General features: G+C 41.8%; 1 protein-coding gene across 4 annotated transcripts in view; it reads left to right on the top strand.

Annotated features, from left to right (window-relative positions):
* Nucleotides 1-7,268, top strand: part of CBFB (core-binding factor subunit beta) — a 57,864-nt gene extending 50,596 nt beyond the window's left edge. For 2 of the 4 annotated variants that reach the window (XM_073605494.1, XM_073605493.1), the window contains exon 6: nt 5,199-7,268. In XM_073605494.1, the coding sequence (XP_073461595.1) occupies nt 5,199-5,216 (18 nt within the window). In that variant the 3' untranslated portion in view covers nt 5,217-7,268. The remainder of the gene's footprint in view (nt 1-5,198) is intronic. The other 2 variants (XM_073605491.1, XM_073605492.1) reach the window with 1 other exon arrangement.
* Nucleotides 7,269-21,810: the final 14,542 nt, after the last annotated feature.

Raw genomic sequence — 21,810 nt, 5'->3', positions numbered from 1 at the left:
CCTCATGGTTTTTCTTTCTTCGCACAGATTGGTTCAACTTTTTATTATTATTTTCTGAGCCGTGTGCTCTCATTCAAGCCTTTTCTGAAGCGTCAGACCTCTTCCACTCACAGCTTTTGCATTGTCAGCCACCCCTTTATGAATCTACCACAGGCCTGCATGCTCAGCTCCATTTCCTCACCACAATATGTCAACTTGTGATTTCAATGTGTAGGAATGTGTATGGGTGGATGGGAGCGCCCTCTGCTGTTCAAATGTTAGCAGTTAATTTTGCTATTTATTTCTTTTAGTAAGTCTTTTGCATCCTGGCTGGTTAGGGTTTTATTTTTACTTTTTTTAATATAGTTTTTGATCCAAAATTGATGTAGCTTTAACAGTCTTGTTCTTTGTAATCAAGAAGCAATGTACAATTGCAATAACTAACAGTAACCACATAAAACAAATCCCCTTAATCCTAGTAACGGGCATGTTGATAAGCCTAAAAAATGTCCAGTGCCTCTCCATGCACTGAATTTTACTGGTAATGTTCTGGAATGGTGCCAGCCACTTTTCTACATATTTATTAGTTTTACTAAACCCGCAATAGGGCTGGGGAAAAAATCAATTTAAATCTAGAGGTCAAATTGATTCAAAATTTAAGCAGATCGATTTTTTTTTTTTTTTTTTTTTTTTTTTTTTTCCACCGCACCGGTCCTGAGGAGTTGCGGGCAGGAGTTTTTAGGCTTGGCCTAGTCCACAGGGCCGGACGCCACGGACTAGGCCAAAGCCTCTGCCTCGCCTAAAAACTCCTGCCTGCAGCTCCCCAGGACCGGCGTTGGCACCGCGCCGGTCCTGAGGAGCTGTGGGTAGGAGTTTTTAGGTGCGGTGTCCAAGATTAAAAAAAAAAAAACTTGATTCGAATCGTGAATCAAGTTTTTTTTTTTTTTTTTTTTTGAGAAAATCGCCCAGCCCTAACTCACAACAGTAAAATCAGTCTGTGTGTATATATAGTAAAGTATGCTTGTTATACTCCACTGTAGGGGTAATCCTCTGTATTGTGCAAAAAGGCTGTTTGATCCTGCCTTCTCTGATCCTCCCCTTCTTTTACTGTCCCCAATCCATCTGTTGATAAGACAGAGCTTTTGGAGTTGCTCTGCGCATGCTCAGTTTGGTGTGTGTTGCTGGAGAGTTCTTCTTTTTTTTTTTTTCTTGGGAGGGTGCATGTGATCGACACGGTCAAGACAGAGGGTCAGGGGTCCTGCAGCCTCATAGAACAGTCAGAGAAGAGTAAAAAGCTTTAACCAGACACTGATAGAAGTTACAGGACTGCTATATACTGCTGATGAGAAAAGGTATTTAGCAGTTTATATTTACTAAAATAATTGCAGTTCCATGTTCTGTGTACTGTGGGAGACCAGATATAGTGAATGCTAGGTCCTGGGTTTAGTAGTACTTTAACCTCCTCCTGCCCGCTATATTGACAAATGACAGTGGGTGGGATTCCCTCTCGTTCTTGGGCAATGTCCAGTCTCATTGCGTGTTGATTGCGGGCGCGCCATGTCCCTGGGACATGGCGCAACCCCGATCTCGGTAAAGAGCCGATGACATGGCCCTTTACCCATGTGATCAGCTGTATCCAATCACAGCCAATCACATGTAAAAATGTAAGTGCCGTTTATCGTCTCTCTTTGTCTCACACTGACAGAGTGTGAGTTGAGGAGAGCTGATCGACGGCATCTCCTCACGGGGAAGACCTATACAGATAATCAGAACGCTAATCATCAGTGCCCTGATTATCTGTGCAGCCACAACAGTGCCCAGCAATGATGCCAAGCTGTGCCTATCCGTGCCACCTATCAATCCTGCATATTACTGCCTCCTCATCAGTGCCCATAAATGCCGTTTCTGACAGAAACTAAGGAAAAAATGTTTCCTTTTGTTTTAACAAAAAATGAAAAACCCAGCAGTGATTAAATACCATCAAAAGAAAGCTCTCTTTGTGGGGGAAAAAAATATAAAAATTATATATAGGTACAGTGTTGCATGACAAACTTGCAATTGTCATTCAAAGTGTGACCGCACTGAAAGCTGAAAATTGGCCTGGGTAGGAAGGGGGTAAAAGTGCCCAGTATTGAAGTGGTTAAAGTGATTGTAAAGGTTTGTGTTTTATATTTTTTTTTTTTTTTTAAAACAAACATGTTATACTTACCTGCTCTGTGCGGCAGCATTCCTGGCTCCTCCTTTTTTTTTGGGCGCCCCCACAGAGAGCCCCTTTCCCTGGGGACACTCGTGCGGGCAAGCTCATGAGTCCCGCTGCTGCATCCATTGACACAGACAGCAGGACTCGGCCCCGCTCCCCTGTCACTGGATTTGATTGACGGCAGCGGGAGCCAATGGCTCCTGCTGCTATCAATCTATCCCATGAGGACGGAGACAGCGGCTGGAGTCGCTGGGCTCGTACACATCGCTGGAACGGATGGCCTCAGGTAAGAAAAAGGGGGGCTCTGGAGGCAGCTGCAGCACAGAAGGTTTTTCACCTTAATGCATAGAACCTGGAGACTTTACCACCCCTTTTAAGCATGAAATAGAAGTATTCGTGAAATCAGGGCTTATCAGCTGATAACACTGTTATGTATGTATTGGCACAATCTCCAATACAGTCATTAATGTATTGGTGCACAAGTTGCATAACTGTACCTTAATGTGTATGGTCACCTTTATCAAGCTGCACACCATTTTTTACTAAAGGGGTTTTCCACTTTAATGGAAAATTGATGTTCTGCCCATAGACAGTGTCGTTATCCATACATACACAAGCTAACTACTATGTGGGATCTGCAGAGTGCAGCAGAATACTTTATAAACTTGAAACGATTAAGAAGGGGCAGGAAGGAGGAGATGAGCTCCAGCTTATTGAAGGAAGTGCTGTGGTTAGCACTGTGGGCTTGCAGATCTGGGGTTCTGGGTTTAGTATGTATGGTATTTGAATGTTCTTCCACAGCTTTAATTATGAAAGTGGCAGTGCAAATACTCTGCTGCTGTTAATAAGGGTGGGTACATATGACCCTCAGATTTTAAAAATATATTCCAGGGTTGTTAAAAATGTGCAGTGCCCGCCTTCCCAAGGGTTAACTACTCATTAAGTCTAGGAATGAATAAATATTCATTTACTTTGGTGCTCTTTTCTCCAACACTTCGGGTGGTGGGGGGACCCTCGCAGACCACACGTACACTGCAGTATTATTTCTCCTACACTGTGCTTGATGACATGAGCTTGTAACCGCTGCTGCACTGCAGGAGCTTGGAGAAGAGGCTTTGGGGACTGGTTGCTTATCGTGTAGGAAGCCTGCCAGAGCAAGGAATAAGGTATTACACCTTGTTCCTCAGGCCCTAGAATGATTGGGTGTTTACGCTTAATAACTGCAAGGGTATTTTTTTTTCTGTCCGGGGTGACGCTTTAAGAGAGGCCCACTGCAAAGGTATTTTATTTTGCATTAAATGGGGCTTTTTTTCTTTTTTTCTTTGGTAATTGCAATGAGCAAGTACAAAGTCACATTCAGTGCACAAAGCAGGCACACCTAGAATGGAGATGAATCTACAAATATTTCAGTTTACAGCAGAAACAGTAACGTGCGTCCCCCTTAAAAGGTTCCAGAAAATATAGACACAGTATGCACATCGTAATATTTGGTGAACCATTCTGCAGTTGGTACATACAACATTCAAGGGGCTTTAAAACTCAGCACTGCCAGTTATGCTCTGAAGGGGTACAGAACAGTTACCCAATGCAGCTTCTCAGCTCAATACAGTGGGGTTTATTTACTAAAGCTGGAGAGTGCAAAATCTGGTGCATTTCTGCATAGAAAACCAATGAGCTTCCAGATTTTATTGCCAAAGCCTAATTGCACAAGCTGAGGTTAGAATACAAACAGAAAAAAAAACCAAGGATGAATATGGACTTTAAATTGGTAGTCACCAGTAGACTCAAATGAAAAAGAGCACTCAATAATGTAAAAATAGAATTTTATTATATAATCATGTTAAAATCATAGAAAAACAAACATAGAAATAGTGTTCCAAAGTATATACATAGTATTGTCCTGAATGAATGTGTCCTATTTGAACACGAGTGAACCTGAAGATAAACCCATAGATATGATGGACTCTGTAGTGGGTCTATGAAGGAGGTCATACATATCAGAGCCCCATAGGGATGGCAATATGCAAAGGTGAGGGATCAAGAACCAGGGGGGGGGGGAAGAGGGGTTGTCTATCATGAGATCAGAATACTCAGTGTAGGCATATGCTGTCCATGGTATCCAGGTACCATGAGGGTCGGAGAAATTTGCCTCCACAGGTCAGGGATACATGCCCGGGCAGCATTTAAATAGTGGACTCTCAGTGACTTTTTGTAACGCCGTAGAAGTACCCGTTAGAGCTGTAAGAGGTAAATTAATGGGGTTTTAAGAGACCAAGCTGAAAACTAAATAGCTTTGTGGATCAAGCAGATGCTGCAGATAGGCTTGTAGCACATCCTGTGATCAGCTTAATTTAATAACCCTTTTTTTTTTTTTTTTTTTCTCAAACAAAATTTTTTGTATTGGGCACACAAATTTCAGAGCAAAATAGAACCAGAGGCACATCAGATATTAGTAAGTATACTGTCATACACTGCACATTACTATACAGACAACAGTTTTCATCTCAGTCTCCTGTAAATACACATTTCTTTGTGGAATCATCCTAGGGTCACAGCCTAATTTCCACCACCAAGTCATCGTAATAACCCTTGTTATTTGTATAACTAATTTTTTTATATATATATTACAAATGTTGTGCTTTACTGCCTCTTCTCACAATGCAATTTTATGGTTCTCCTGACCCACTGAAAACCGTTCACTGCCTGTGTAGATGATATCCTATCGTAACATTTTTGAGCTATTTGAGGATAATTGATTTCAGTACGGAGTTCCCTTTAGTGGCTTATCTACATATGTATGTTAATATTTGATGCAATACAAAAATATGGAAAACCAATAATGTGAAATTCCCATTAATAATCAGGGGAACACTTTGGTAATCACTCAAAATATGTACCCACTGTAAATCCAATGTACTTTTCCTATCCATTACTAAGTATTCTTTCCCCCATTTCTGTACTGTTTATATTCTGCAAATCTCAGTTTTCACACCTACAATGCTATGTTAACTTTAAACAGAATTTCTCTTTGGTGTAGGCTCGGCGACAGCAGGACCCCAATGCGGGTCTTGGAAGCGGGGATGATCTGAAACTCCGCTAAATACAAAGTCCTCAACTTCCAGTCTCGGCCATCTTCAGCACCAGGAGAAGAAAAGCCTGTGACAATCTCCTGACATCCGACCTGTTGGTCACCTGTCTGTACGCATGCTACCCACACCCTCTACAAACGGTTAATGTCAGCCCCCTCTATGCAAGCTCTAAACCACATGTGAACTGCACACAGATGCTGTAGGGTCTTATTAACGGTTTGATGATAGGTCATGATTTTTCTACAGATTCGTTTTTGGTAAAGATGCTTCCTGCATTGAATGATGTTGGATATGTAAAGTTGGCAAACTTTGGTTATTTTCTGGTAAATCCACATGCCAAAATGAGTAATGCATTCAGAGATGCAGATCTGTAAAAGTTTGGCTTGACTCCAGTCCTTTCCATCTCCTTATATACTGTCTATTGGTTAACTATAATGGAGAGGCTGGAGCTGAGCGTGACTTTTATAGAAAGTCAATATTTGTGTATACCTTCAGGTGCCTGTATCTCTAGATCTACACATCATTTTGAAATGCAGTGTTTCTAGATGGCAATCTTGGCCTATACAGGCTTTTGTCATATGCTCATTTTGAATCGTCCACAGTTTGACTTGTGTACTGTAAGGTGTCACTCCACTTTTTTTTTTTTCCCTAGCTTTTGGCACATTTAAGGCAGGTTAGAACAATATTTGATTTTGAACTAAGCAGGCATTACATAATATTTACATTTTATTATTTTGTTGGCCATTTAATTATTTATGAGGTCCACATAAGCATCATATCTGAATTGTAGGAAATTTGAATACCTTTCTTTGGGCACGGAATGTTCAAAACTGGGCATGCATAGAATATGATGAATACCTTTTGCAAAACTTCAGGCAAACCACTAAATACACAGTTGAAATGCATATGCATATATGACCCAAGCAGTTTCTTCGTAAGCAATTAATCTTCCTGTTTCAGCAGTTCAGCTCAATATGGTACCTCTCTTCCTCCAGTCTCCTCATTAGACAGTGAATCCATACATCACTGTCCAGTAATCAGGGGAAAGTAATATTGAACTAGGAAGGGGCAGCGTGATCTCACTGACTAGTGGATAGCACAAGAGTGGCATTAAATAATTAGTTCACCTTTGGGAACATGCTACATATTCCACCCGTTCTTGGGATAGAACATGTAACATGGTTCTGCTCCTGCAGCCCCTCCCTGATTCCCCTTCTATTTGTGACAGTGGAGATTCTGTGAATGAATGAACAAGTACCAACAGCCTTTGCGGCTGATGGCTTGTAGTTCTCAATGAACTACCATGGACCTTGTGAGCGCTCTAGTAGTTTATTTTTCCTGTCATTCAGTAACTGCCTGCCTGTATGAGGTATGGGCAGACAGCTAAAAATGATGCACATTTCTTTTTTACCTGCAAAAAGTGTGCATTTTATTTTTTTTAGAAAAGTGAACTTGTCTTTTCAAAGAGAAGTGTGGGATTCTTGAAAAATAAATATTCATACTTGTACATCACTCCAATGCTGCATCTGTCCCCTGCCGCCTCTACACAGAGAAGTGAGCAATCAAAGACCACTGATCGATTAGTTCTGGGCCGTAAGTGAGCAGAGATCTGGTGACTGTCAGTCACTGACTCTCTGTTCTGCCTCTCCAGCTCTCACTGGAGCGATGGGCTGTGGAGGGGATGGGAGCAGCTGTCTAAGTGATGTGATGTAGAGTGCCTCACAGATCCCTCCTCAATGTGACTAAGAGGAAAAAAATTGAGTACTGCTAATGATATTATGGCAAGTAAATGTGATGATTTTCCATCTCTGCATTGACTAGTTTACAAACTTTGGGGGCATTTTAGCTGTTAATAGGGTAGGAAACCTTGTGTTAAAAAGAGTCTTATGCTGGAATTCAGCCTTAACATGTTACAGATCCTTTTACCTTTTGTGGGTAAAAATGTAAGCATATGTTTTTTTAACTTTGTATTTAAACTTTTTGCCTGGAAAATTACTTTTTCTCTATCAAATTAGAGAGGTGGTTTACGCGTTAAAGGCTTACACCATTCAAAACTGATATTCTTGTTTAGGGGATATGCTGGCAGCTTGAATAGCTTTCAGCTTTCTCAGGTTTCTAAAGATCTCTTGGATTCTTAGCCCCACCCACCTGTCATAGCAAATGTAAGCGGCTCTCATTCTCTGTGTAGAGATATTCTATTTATTTCATTGCAGAGAAAGCATCAGGAATTCTGAACTTCTCCTGATGTGATGGGACAGAGGCAGGAACTCTGGTGTTGAGATCTTCCTGCTTGAAGTTACCAATTCAGCCCAGAAACGTCCACCTATGGCTGAATCATCAGTTTTGGATGAATAAATCTTTTAATATGCCCGATTAAAAACCATGGTACTGCTGGTGTTAGGTCAATAATAATAATAATTTAAGAAGCACTGCAGTAGTCATAATGTGGCAAGATAATGGCATGTAAACTGGTCCTATACAGTCTTATCTTTTTTGCTTTTTGTATCTTTCATTGGTGTAATTAATGTTTTTTATGGTACTTATTAAGCATCTCGTATTGCAGGAATGACCTAGTAATTAAAAAGGGTACAGAGAATGTATAATATACAGCCGTGGAAAGGCTTTTATTTTGTATGTCTGTATTTCAGTTCTTTTAAAGCTTTAATATGTGTACCAAAAATCCATACGCAAAGGTAGCAGATTACACTTGCCGTCCTTGATGCCTTGGATGTACAAATGAAAGGCTCTACACATAATTATTCTCCATATCAAAAGACTTTATCTACCAGTGTTGCCAAAAGTCTGTCTTGGACGCTTGGCAGCACTATGCCCAGTGATATCACAGAAGACAGGTGTCAGGATTAAAGTTTTAATACCCATCAAACTTTTCTACTTGCCAGTTCAGCAAAATAAGGAATCTAGCAATCCTGGTTTAGCTCACAGAGCCAGTGCCACTGGCATGCATGATTAGAGCCTAGATCAATTAAATTTTATCACACCTTGGGCAAACCATTGTTGCAAATCACCAGCCTACAGTTTTGATTAATAATTTCTATAACTAATAATTTCTTAATGCGTTTTTTGGGGGCTGTGCTGCTCTGGAGACTTCTTAATTGAACTATGGCTCAGCTATTTATCATCTCTGCTAATCATTGACTTAAAGTGGTTGTAAATGCATTTTTTCTTTTTTAAATAATAAACCGGTTTATAGTTGCCTGCTCTGTGCAATGGAATTGCACAGAGCGGCCCCAAGCCTCCTCTTCTTGGGTGCTCCAGGCTCCTTATCCCTGGCGAGTACCCCCATGTGGTCTCACTCCTGAGCCTCACTGTCTGTGGCTATTGCCACAGACAGCTGGACTCTGCCTTGACCCCGCTCCATTGCCCCTGGCTTTGATTGACAGCAATAAGAGCCAATGGCTCCTGCTACCTTGGCAAAGCCTGTAAGACCCAGGAAGTGAGGAGAGAGAAGATCTGCATACATGCACAGCACTGGATCGAATGAATGCTCAGGTAAGTGTAAGGGGGGGTTGAGGGAGGATACTACTACCTAAACTTTTTTTTACCTTAAGGATGGGATCACACCTATACGAATTGGATGTAGGTTTCCCTGCATCCAATTTGTATGACAGGAGATTGTGACCGTTGCGTCTTTGGCTCAGTTTCAGGGCCGAATTCAGGCAAATATTCGGTCCTGATTCATCCCTAAAATGGAGAACAGGGACACACCGGACCCCTGCTGTGAGCCACATTCCATCAGAGCTGTCAACCCGGCCTTAAGGATAAGTTCACGTTTGGGAACAATGTTACATGTTCCTCACATTTTTAGGGTAGAACAGGTAACATGTTCCCAATACTGCATTGTAGCAACTTATCCTTTAACGACTTGCCGACCAGCCGCCGCAGTTGTACTGCGGCAGAATGGCACGGCTGGGCGAAACGACGTTATGTAACGTCGCTTTGCCCTGTGGCCACTGTGTGTAAACACACAGTTTCCAGTTCTCTGAGGGGGAGAAGAGACAGATCGTATGAACAGCGATCTGTCATCTCCCCTACACAGCCCCCTCCCCCCCTCAGTTAAAACACACACTAGGGAACACAATTAACCCCTTGATCGCCCCCTAGTGTTAACCCCTTTCCTTGCCAGTGACATTTTTACAGTAATCAATGCATTTTTATAGCACTGATCGCTGTATAAATGTCAATGGTCCCAAAAATGTGTCAAAATTGTCCCGACGTGTCCACCATAATGTCGCAGCCACCATTACTATTAAAAAAAAAAAAATTAATAATAAAAATGCCATAAAACTATCCCCTATTTTGTAGACGCTATAACTTTTGCGCAAACCAATCAATATATGTTTTTTTTTTTTTTTTTTACCAAAAATATGTAGAAGAGTACATATTGGCCTAAACTGAGGAAAAAAATCGTTTCGTTATATATTTTTGGGGGATATTTATTATAGCAAAAAGTTTAAAATATTGCGTTTTTTTTTTTTTTTTTCTCGAAATTGTCACTCTCTTTTTTTGTTTATAGCGCAAAAAATAAACACAAATACCACCAAAAGAAAGCTCTATTTGTGGGGAAAAAAGGACATCAATTTTGTTTGGGTGTAACGTCGCACCACCGCGCAATTGTCAGTTAAAGCGACGCAGTGCCGAATCGCAAAAAGTGCTCTGGTCAGGAAGGGGGTAAAATCTTCCGGGGCTGAAGCGGTTAAAGGAAAGAATGCATTAAGGTAAAAAATGTTTAGGCTTTATGACCACTTTAAGGCAAGCTTTGTAATAAGTGAAAGCTAACCTCTGTTTCCACATATTTCAACAGTCATGCTGAATTATTGGGACATTGCACCGCTATTTTATAACTGTTGCATTAAAAGCTGAGCTCCATTAAGAAGCTTTCTTAATTACACAGATTAAAAGTGTATAGAGGTGTAGTTTTTCCTGCCGAGGGCTTTGCATTTCTCTCCATTTACTCCTGAGATATACACAACCTCCCTACACATCCAACCTGGGTACATGTTTTTTTTTTTCTACTGCAATTAATTAATCCTTGGTCTTGTCCATGGCACGAGCCTGTGACTGGACAGTGAATGAGAAGCAGCAGACTGGACCTCACCTCATTTCTCCTCTCTTGTCTGCTTATTCATTGTTTGGCACGTGAGCAACGCAGCATAACTGATCTGCTCCTTGTGATGCTTCTCTCTCTCCCAGTCTGAGCTCAGCTGTAGAGTGATTGGGAGAGGTTCATGCCAAATCAAATTTAGGTTAGTTTTTCTTGCTGCTATTGAAAATACACTTAATTACTTTTTTTGAACATATACGTGCATACATTTGTTTTTATCATGTTTGGAGTCTAGCTTTAACTGAGACTGTTGTAGTAAATAATATTAATCCCTTGTCACAAAGCCTGGAAAGTCATGGGCGAGTGGCAACTGTGAGATTTGCAGCAACACAATCCAGAAGCAGTATATAAAAAGCCCTCAAAGAACATTTCTACGCAACATTAAAAAATCGAAGGCTATTTGAGGTCTGTTGTTCCTTCACTGATCCCTAAACAGCAGCTTTCCAGTCTCACAAACAGTGTACAGTAGTGGCTGTGACTAGAGCATAGAGGCTAAACCTGGAGCCCATTTGTCTGCAAATACATCCAAGGTAAGTGACAGCAAAATATACCAAACCAGGTCTGAATTATGCATTATATTTAAAACTGAAATCTGGGAATTTTGGGGGGTATCCGGGATTGGTCAAAAAAAGTACCGGTATTTTTGCACTTGGTATGATGATTTGCAAATATATTCATTTTTCTGCTGCCTGTGGGTGGAAAGCCATCAATTATTATGCTGTTGTTTCTAACATACCTCCTTGTGATCTAGGGATGTGAGCAGGGCACTTTAAAGTATAATTGATGATAAAAAAAAAGTTTTGCCTTTTTAGTTCTACTTTAGGTGGTGATAATCAGGCCTTTCTATTCACGACTTACTCCATTTTAACATGCTTATTGGTAAAAGATGTAATCCCATTGTTGCAAAAGTATTTTTTCTCCCAAGGTTCTGGTTGATCAAGCTACAGTATTACTCAAAGCAAATCTGTGCTTTGCCAATGCAGGGTACAGCAATAGATTCACTTAACTGCTGCACTCTACGGCTACTCACCTTCTCTTAAAGTGGATGTAAACTTTCACGTATACCCAGTGAAGTGAATAACCTCAGAAGATACACAGAGATGAAACAAATCCCTCTACATCAGTTTTACTTATCTACTGTACATCTGCTTCTCTACTGTACATCTGCTTCTCTTCTGTACATCTGTTCAAATGTGCAGAATTGTGATATAAAATCCTTCTTCATTTGTCAGTATCATAGAGGAGGGGGTGGCGAGCTGCAGTTAGTGTGTGTGTGTGTGTGTGAGCTGATTGGAGGAAAGGGGCACACCCCCTTCCGATATGGCACAGGAATGAAGGAAAGATACAGAGCTGTCCTGAATGGACAAGCTGTGTGCTGTGCTCTTTCCCCCATCAGAAATTAATCTAATGTGTCGGGAAAACTTCTCAGAAGTGACCCATGCTGATAACAGAGGAACGAAGCACCAGAGAGAAACGACACTTCAAGCTTTGGAGACAGACAAGACATTCTGAAGCTTCTCGCCAACCACTTTGTTTATTATTTTATATATATTGTGATCAGACAAACAGGAAGTGGGCTGTATAAGGTATTTACTGGCAGAAAAAAAAATGTTTTACTATCCAAAGTTAAAACAAGGGCAGAAGATTTAATAGGTGGAAAGTTGAAAAATGACTGAATGTCCGCTGTAAGAGAAGGTGATTAGCTGCAACTGGGGAGTGCAGCAGTTAAAGTGGTTGTATACACACATTGATTTGCGTCTAAAACGCCTCTTCCCGATCACCACTGTGCTCTCAGTGCCCTCACCTTATTGGTGTGATTTACAATGCATGTAAAAATATATCCAGCTTGGTTCTCTCCAGTTAGTATCATGTACCAGGGTCCTCCGTGAACCTGTAGTGTGGCCTCCCACTCACTAGGGTGCTCGTATCCTGTCAGGTGTTCCACCAGGGTAATAGTGTGCTGGCCAGCAGGCGTCCAGAGACATAATTCTTGTGGTTCACATTTCCATACAACACACTAAAGTACATCCTCTGAAGAAGATAGAAGTGCCTCCTTCTGGTTATCCTGCTCACTGCTTTACTACTGCTCTTTCTGGGAATGTTCCTCTACTATTTCCCGAAAATTTAAGTCCCATGGTGCATGATGTAACACGTAGGATGGACCTGAGGGATGGCAGACCGGAAGTTCATGGAGGACCCTGGTACATGATACTAACTTGAGAAAACCAAGCTGGTGGTGATTTTACATGCGTTGTAAATTACACCAATAAGGTGAGGGCACTGAAAGCACAGTGATGATCAGGAAGAGGTGTTTTAGACACAAATTAAGATTTTTAGATTTGAATCTCACAGCACTCAGTTTTGATGACCTGTGACTTTTTTAAGAACTGATATCGTGTAACACTGGATTTGTATGAAGGACACTACTATTATTAATACGTTGGTATTTAGCGGTTTCTAAATGTGAAATGTCATACAAGATTGGTAGCACAATAGGGATGCACCAAACTTTCGGTCGCTGAAAATTATCGTCTGAAGATAGTGTTTTCAGGGTTGTGCTGAACAAAAAAAGGGGCTGATAATGGCTGCCGAAACTGCCCGCGATTTTACCGTGCTTATGGTGCGTTTTTCATAGGTCATGTGACTCAAAAGCACAACACGGGTGCATTTTTGATGCTTTCTTGCTGCATTTGCAATGCCTTTCAATGGGGAGGTGCATTTTTGGTGCATGTTTTTATTTTTAACTGACCGAATATGCAGCAAGCAGTATTTTTAACACTGCTTCAAAACGTGCCATTAATGGCTGAAAAAATTAATATTCATTTAAATTCATGATCTTAATTAAAAAGTCGAATATAATGCAAATATTTATAAAAATGTATATATATTTTTTAAAAACCCATCAATTTTGGTTTTGATTTCGGTCAAGTGCATCCTGAATTTTAGGTTTCGGCACCAGAATTTATTTCGATGCACCACTACAACACACATTAATTATATTTTATTTGTGTGATTTTGTGCATGCAGCAACCCACAGAGCATTATTTGGTTATTTTTAGAATTTGAGAGTTATTGGTAGCACAGGAATTATCCACTAACACATACATACTGATCTCACTATACAGTAGCTGGACATAGATGGGTATAATGCTGAATGAAAATTCTTGGGAAGAAAAGGTTCTGAGAAAGTTTGTTCGTTTTTCTAATCATTAGCAGATTAAATCGACATTCGTTTTCGACTGCAGTGAGAAAATTCGAGCGAGCAGGATGGAAAATTTTTCTTGATTTGAACAGTGTATGTGGTTTTTGTTTGTTCATTCTAGAATCAAATGTTAAAAGCAAACCAAATCTTTCGAACGACAAGCGAATGTTCTGAAAAATATTCATACAAATTTTTCTTTTCCTAAGAATTTTCCTTTTGAAATTCTATTCATCTATGGCCAGCTTTAGGCTTTTGGCCAGTCATTATTATTCTTAGCAGTTTTAGGCTCAATTTACACTTGTGTGACCTTGGACATCAAAGTCGCATGACAAGTTGCAGCCCATTCTTTTCAATGGCGCCCTCTCAAATCAATGTAACTTAAAGTAGCAGCGACTTTTGATGCCTCTGTGATCCAGAGAGTTTAAAGTCGTATCAAAGTTGCGCTCCAAAGTCACACTGGAAATTATACAACTTTGGAGTCGCACTAGTGTGAATGGAGCCTTACTGGCGGCCAAGTTTCTTTAGAGCCAGCTTTCTCTTCTTGTTATCCAGCTTCACCTGGCCCCTCTGTGATCCCAGTACTGTTGAATTGGAGATGGCGATGAGAGCAATGGGGGATGAATAGAATCTTTACTGTGCTGATTGAATTTAAGGCTAGGTTCACACTGCTGCGAATTTTATTGCGAATTTGAGCCGCTGCGATCGCTCAAATTCGCAAGTCATTTTAATAACATTGTTTTCCATGAGTGCTGTTCACATCAATGCGTTGCGAATTTAACCTGCGTAAAAAAAGGGTCCTGTCCGAGTTTGATCCGTGTGCAATGCGAATTCAGCTCCATAGATTGCAAAATTTGCAGTAGAATCGCAAGAACACACAAAGAATTCGCAATGCAAATTTGCAACGCAATCTGATCAAAATCGCGCTAAATTCGCACTGCAGCAGTGTGAACCTAGCCTAAAAGCGCTCAGCACTGAACAGTTCTCAGGCTTAGTAGCCCGGCAGCATATCAAGGACTCTGTCCATGATCTGAGGGGCTGAAAGGGGAAAAGACATCAGGAGTCTACCAAAATTTTGATATCTCCATAAAGAGTACAAGCGGGCTTGTGCTAGTAATTAGCAAAATAACATTTTAAGTGTATTTCTGTGTGATTGCACTACACTTTTAAACAATCTAGAAAAATATCTGTAGAAATCGCTGTATAATTCCAATACTTCTAGTAAATCTAAGCCCTTGATTCCCGACTACAACAAAAGAATTGTCACAATGATCAGCTTTGATGTAGAACTGGTTCCTAGGGCAATATAGTACCAATTGTACTTGTGTGGTTCAGGTCGAGTTAAAAAAGAATACGAGTATTTTTGCAAATCATCATCTTTTCAACTGGAGTGTTTCATTTAAAGAAAACATGGGTGGGAATGTCCTTAATTTTTTGTATCTGCTCATTTTAAAGGCAGCTCTTTTTAATTTTATTTTTTAAACACATTCGTTTTGTACCTTCTTATATGTGTGCCACATTTTTTTTTTTTTTTTTTATGTGCTTTATCGGTGTAACATTTCTTTGCATTAAATAATTAAAACGACTCCTTTTTCTCAGAAACTGGGTGCCTGATACAATCGTCTTAAAAATAATGTTGATAATCCTCTTATTTTAAATAAAAGGCTTCATTGTCTTTTTGCTATCCTCTCTAGGTCACCCAGCACCTGAACGGTTAATTGCTTTAAGTCATGTGTGCTTGTATGTTGTCATGGTGAATATTGTATGACTTGGAAATGTATCTTACTGGATTGGTTTTAATAAACACCCAATGTTATCAACAGTTATTGGGCTTATGTGAGTATGAGTATCTTTGTCTCACCACTTCACATTTATTTGAAGTAAATCTGTATGTAAGGCCCCTTTCACACTGGGGCGGTAGGGGGCGTCGGCGGTAAAACAGCGCTATTTTTAGCGCTGTTTGACCGCGGTATTCGGCCGCTAGCGGTGCGGTTTTAACCCCCCGCTGGCGGCCGAAAAAGGGTTAAAACCACTCGTATAGCCGCTGTATAGCTGCGCTGACCCATTGATTTCAATGGGCAGGAGCGGTGAATACACCGCTCCTTCACTGCTCCAAAGATGCGGCTGAAAGGAGATTTTTTTTCTTCTCCTGCCCGCGCACCGCTTCAGTGTGAAAGCCCTCGGGCTTTCACACTGAACAAACAGCGGAGGCTGTTTTGGGGCGGTTTGCAGGCGGTATTTTTAGCGCAATAAAGCCTGCAAACCGCCCCAGTGTGAAAGGGGCCTTACTGACTGTATTAATATGCTGACCAGACGCACAACAAATCTAGCCCTGTCAGCAACAGATTGAAAACAAAAGTTGATTATTCCATCAGCTGTTTGTTTGTTTTTTGTTTTTTTGAAGGAGCCAGGTGGAAAATTGGCCCAAAAACACCTGCATCCAAGCAGATGAAAGCACTGATTGGGTATTCTTGCAACCAGCAACGCACTGTTGGCATGGAAGTGCAAATCTGTAAGATCCTTTTTGTTAAGCTTACGGACTGATTGAAAGAAATGTTTACCTGTATGGCCAACCTAAGTTTAGCCATAGATGGATTTTTTTTTTTTTTTTTGATCGGTGCACTTTAAAAACAATTTTTTTTTTATTATTTCTTTTATTTTTGCGAATCAGATGCGTTCCCATAGGAGATAATAGGCTTGTAGTTCGCACCGCAATGCCCAAAAAACGCACACGTTTTTTGTGCAATGCGCAGTGCGAATGCAACGCACATATGGGAACCAGATACATTCATATGAATGTATTTTAAAATGTCCTGCGAATTAGATGCGGTGTAAGCCGCATCTAATTCGCATAGGTGTGAACCCGGGCTTAAACATCTCTTGTGATAGTAATAGGCAGTGACAGGTCCTCTTTACTGAGATGGTCTGTTAGAATAGATCACAGATCTCTCTTCCTGCCTTTTAAAAGCTTTGGATCATAACACAATTGTCACTTCTTAGACCTTGGACTTTCTTAGACCAGTTGTTCTCAACCCTGTCCTCAAGTACCCCCAACAGGCCATGTTTTGGGAATTTCTCTTAGATAAAATAGCTGTCCAAAATACCTAGACATTGACTCTGATTTAAAGCACCTGTGCAAGATAAAGAAAAACCTGCAAACATGGCCTGTTGGGGGTACTTGGGGACAGGGTTGAAAACCACTGTCTCAGACCATAGAGATGATCGGGGCCCTTCTGGTCCCTGATCTGCTCTAGTCAGCCAGTGGAATTTCAGTTCCAGGTTCCCTGGTGGGATGGGAGAGCCGGGGACGGCGGCCGCCGCTTGTAAAAGCAATTTAGCCATTGGCATTGGGTTTTTTTTTTTTTTTTTTTCTTTTTAGAAATCTTCTGCTTATTTAAATTTTAAAGTAGAGTACACAAACAGAAGACGCTTTGGTGATGTAGCCCACACAGCGCTAGCATTGCTTTTAAATGAGAGCGCTCTGCTGGACTGAAAAACATCGGGATGATGCCTGCAGCCTTCCAGATCTGCCGTACGGGTCCTGCCCTGCATCATCCTATAAGGGTGTACAGACTACCATCTATGGACTGTCGGGGTATCTCTCAGACTCCTGTCTGCTGCCTAGATACCGTCCAAGCTGACCAGCTCTACAGGCAACTATCAATCACCCTTCTCCCGGCACCCATGCTACTTTGTGCCTTGCACACCCTGTAACCATATTCAAAGGTGGTCAGAGCCACTAGGGAAGCCATCTCAGCACTTCAGCCTCCGACCAGGTACGTGACAGGTGCCAAATACCTGTTACTCAAATAAAATATCAGCACCCAGGAGAAGCCAATATCCTATACAATCCCCAGCAGCTAGCAGCACAATGCCCCCTGGGCAGCTTAAACATATAATCTAAGAAAGAGCCAGCATGCAAGCAAATGTCTTAGTATTCAAAATTCCCTCACGTGAGTATAAAATAAATGTTTTTAGATGGGATCCTCACCAGCTGGATAGACACTTCATGGAACTGATTCCAATAAAGCTTGTAATCTCAAATGTGGCAATGGAGCTGATTTATTAAAGGTAAATATACCGTGCACTGTAAGTGCAGTTGCTCTAGATCTGAGTGGAAGCTCTGCTGATTACTACCATTGAATCATGTGCAAGCAATAGTATATAAATGAAAAAAAAAGTTTTATTTTCATAACATGAATTTGAATATATAATTATAGATTATTCTGGACCCTATTGCCATTGGTGTGGGACTCTTACTGCTATTAAAATAGCACCCCCACCCTCCAGTTTTGTAGTATTGTGTGCTCACTCTTGCCATGGTGTATGACCTGTGACGGTCTTTCACAACCTCACCTTAGTAGCAGAGTATGGCTGTTCCTTACCCAGTTTTAAGCCTCCTACACAGCTGTTTCTGTTAATGACTACGTTTCAACCTACATATGAAATTGATGATCATTGGGACCTGTTTGGTATAATAGATTAATTACTATACCTGGCTGTAATCCTACAAAATCCCTAAGAGCCCTTTCACACTGGGGAGGTTTGCAGGCGCTATTGCGCTAATAATAGCGCCTGCAAACCGACCCGAAAGTGCCGCTGCTGTGTATCCAGTTTGAAAGCCCCGAGGGCTTTCACACTGGAGCGATGCGCTGGCAGGACGGTAAAAAAAGTCCTGCCAGCAGCATCTTCGGAGCGGTGAAGGAGCGGTGTGTATACCGCTCCTGCCCATTGAAATCAATGGGACGGCGCGGCTATACCGCCGGCAAAGCACCTCTGCAGAGTCGCTTTGCGGTGGTATTTAACCCTTTCTCGGCCGCTAGCGGGGGGTAAAACCGCCCCGCTAGCGGCCGCATACCGACGGTAAAACGCTGCTAATAATAGCGGCGTTTTACCACCGAAGCCGCCCCCCCGCCCCAGTGTGAAAGGGGTCTCTAAGACCCCTTTCACACTGGGGTGCCTTTCAGCCATTTTAGCACTAAAAATAGCATCTGTAAAGCGCCTCTCACGCCTCCCCAGTGTGAAAGCCCTAGTGCTTTCACACTGAGGCGATGCACTTGCGGGACGGGAAAAAAGTCCTGCAAGCGCTATCTTTGGGGCGGTGTATACACCGCCCCTGCCATTGAAATCAATGGGCAGCGCTGGCAAAGCGCGTGCAAATCGCTTCGGCAGCGGTGCTTTTCACCCGCTATTAACCCTTTCTTTGGCCTATATATATATATATATATATATATATATATATATATATTTTATACATATTATACACACAGTATCACACACACAGAGTACACCCCTCACGTTTTTGTAAATATTTTATTATATCTTTTAATGTGATGACACTTTGCTTCGATGTAAAGTAGTGAGTGTACAGCTTGTATAACAGTGTAAATTTGCTGTCCCCTCAAAATGAACTCAACACACAGCCATTAATGTCTAAAATGTTGGCAACAAAAGTGAGTACACCCCTAAGTGAAAATGTCCAAATTGGGCCCAATTAGCCATTTTCCCACCCTGGTGTCATGTGACTTGTTAGTGTTACAAGGTCTCAGGTGTGAATAGGGAGCAGGTGTGTGAAATTTGGTGTTATCGCCCTCACTCTCTCATACTGGTCACTGGAAGTTCAACATGGCACCTCATGGCAAAGAACTCTCTGAGGATCTGAAAAAAGAATTTTTGCTCTACATAAAGATGGCCTAGGCTATAAGAAGATTGCCAAGACCCTGAAACTGAGCTGCAGCACGGTGGCCAAGACCATACAGCAGTTTAACAGGACAGGTTCCACTCAGAACAGGCCTCGCTATGGTCGACCAAAGGAGTTGAGTGCACGTGCTCAGCGTCATATCCAGAGGTTGTCTTTGGGAAATAGATGTGCGAGTGCTGCCAGCATTGTCACATGAAAAGGTATAATAAAATATTTACAAGAGTGTGAGCAGTGTACTTACTTTTGTGAGATAACGAATATATAGCCCTGATGAATGGGGATTTCATGAACTCTCATAACACGTTGGATTTTGTTGACCACTTGTTACTTGCATCCACAGTGCCGGTGCCAGCACCATGCTCTCTTCCTTTTCCGCCTCCTGCCCTCTGAATGACAGTCAGTGGCCGGGTCTACAAATCATCTGTGGGGTGGAGATCACTCTGCCAGAATGTATTACTTTCCTTACTAGTGCCGAGTGCAGGAGCGCACTCAGCACCCCGCTACAGCTCTGCATGTGTGCTGTGTGATCTGATTGGGGCAGCGGTTTAGTTGTATGTACATTCCGCAGGAGCGATCAGGATGTCAGACATGTCGGGTCACGATCTACCTGTCAGTTGGCTGCGATTGACGGGTAGATCGCGACCGATCTATACAATTCAATTGGCTGCCATATGTAATTTTTTTTTTTTTAAATTAGGGGAAATATAAAGTGCTACGTGCTTAAATTGATGCTGTAAACATGTTAAGAACCAGAAATGCGAAACACAATAAATAGTGCCAAAGGTGAAGGTACTAAGAAATAGTCCAGCGAATAAATGTCCTTAAAGCAGAGCTCCACCTTAAAAAAAATTATTAAAAGCCAAATACTGCAGCTGCTGACTTTTAATAAATGGACACTTACCTGTCTCAGGGTCCAGCGATGCCGAAGCCGATCGAACGCTCGTCTCTCGGATGCCCCCACCGCCATCCTCGGTCAGGGAATCAGGAAGTGGAGCTTTGCGGCTTCACTGCCCGGTTCCCTACTGCGCATGCGTGAGTCGCGCTGCATGTCTTCACTGGTCCCCGTTGTGTTCTGGGAACTGTGTGTTTCCCAGAACACAACGGGGGCGGGCATCTGCGGCTATCTATGCCCAGATGTGGGTGCAGATACCTGTATTAGACAGGTATCTGCACCCCCCTCCCCCTGAAAGGTGCCAATTGTGGCACTGGGGGGGGAATCCGATGAGCGGAAGTTCCACTTTAGGGTGGAACTCCACTTTAATCAATACTAGAAAAACCGGTGATCAATAAAAGTGCTGGAGTCCCTCTGCTACTCTGTGCAAATGCAGCGATGTAAACTGTGACTTTTCTTCAGTGCAATAACACCTAAGTGTGAAATGGCCCCTTACCTTACCGCTGTAAGTTAACAGCGTATGTAGAGATCCGGGGTCCTCTAGTGAATCCCACTACTGGCTTCTTATAAATGGCATAGCATGGAGATCATCTAGGGAACTTTGTATCCTGATAGATAGTTCACATTACAATAGCATGTGTACACAGAAATCAGTGCATTTTTATAGCACTGATTGCTGTATAAATGACAATGGTCCCAAAAATGTGTCAAAAATGTCCGATGTGTCCGCCATAATGTCGCAGTCACAATAAAAATCACTGATCACCGCCATTACTAGTAAAAAAAAAAAAAAAAAATTATTAATAAAAATGCCATAAAAATATCCCCTATTTTGTAAACGCTATAACTTTTGCGCAAACCAATCAATAATCGCTTATTGCGATTTTTTTTTTACCAAAAATATGTAGAAGAATACGTATCGGCCTAAACTGAGGAAAAAAAATTTTTTTTAATTATTTTTTGGGGATATTTATTATAGCAAAAAGTAAAAAATAATGCGGTTTTTTCAAAATTGACGCTATTTTTTTTGTTTATAGCGCAAAAAATAAAAACCGCAGAGGTGATCAAATACCCCCAAAAGAAAGCTCTATTTCCGGGAAAAAAAGGACGGCAATTTTGTTTGGGAGCCACGTTGGGAGCCATTGTCGGTTAAAGCGACGCAGTGCCGAATCGCAAAAAGTGCTCTGGTCAGGAAGGGGGTAAATTCTTCCGGGGCTGAAGCGGTTAAAGGGTGCCCTAACCACTGATGAGTGCTGACTGGTCTTTTAGCTGTGCTCCTGATACCCTGAACCTTGTGATTCCCATGTCTGATTACCTGTTGCTGACCTTGGCTCCTGTTGACCCTGCTTTGGATTCTGTTATATCTGACCTCTGGCTACTGATCCCGGCTCTCCAATTGACTCTGCTTCTGGACTTGTTATACCTGATCCCGGCTTCCCATCTGACCTTGCCTCTGCCTGATGTCCTGGTACCCTGCTGCCTGTCTGTTAACGAACCTGGCTATCCTTGTAACCTTGCTCCCGTGTCCTGTTTGGCTCAGCACTACCATCCGAGTGTTTTCTACTACAGTCCTGTGATCAGCTGCAACTTCCTGCAACAGGTTTCCAGGTCTTCATCCACAGGCACTC

Source organism: Aquarana catesbeiana, linkage group LG11, assembly GCF_042186555.1.
Source record: "Aquarana catesbeiana isolate 2022-GZ linkage group LG11, ASM4218655v1, whole genome shotgun sequence".
Lineage (NCBI taxonomy): Eukaryota > Metazoa > Chordata > Amphibia > Anura > Ranidae > Aquarana > Aquarana catesbeiana.
The sequence above is the reverse complement of the archived record's forward strand: the minus strand, read 5'-3'. Positions and strand labels throughout refer to the sequence as shown.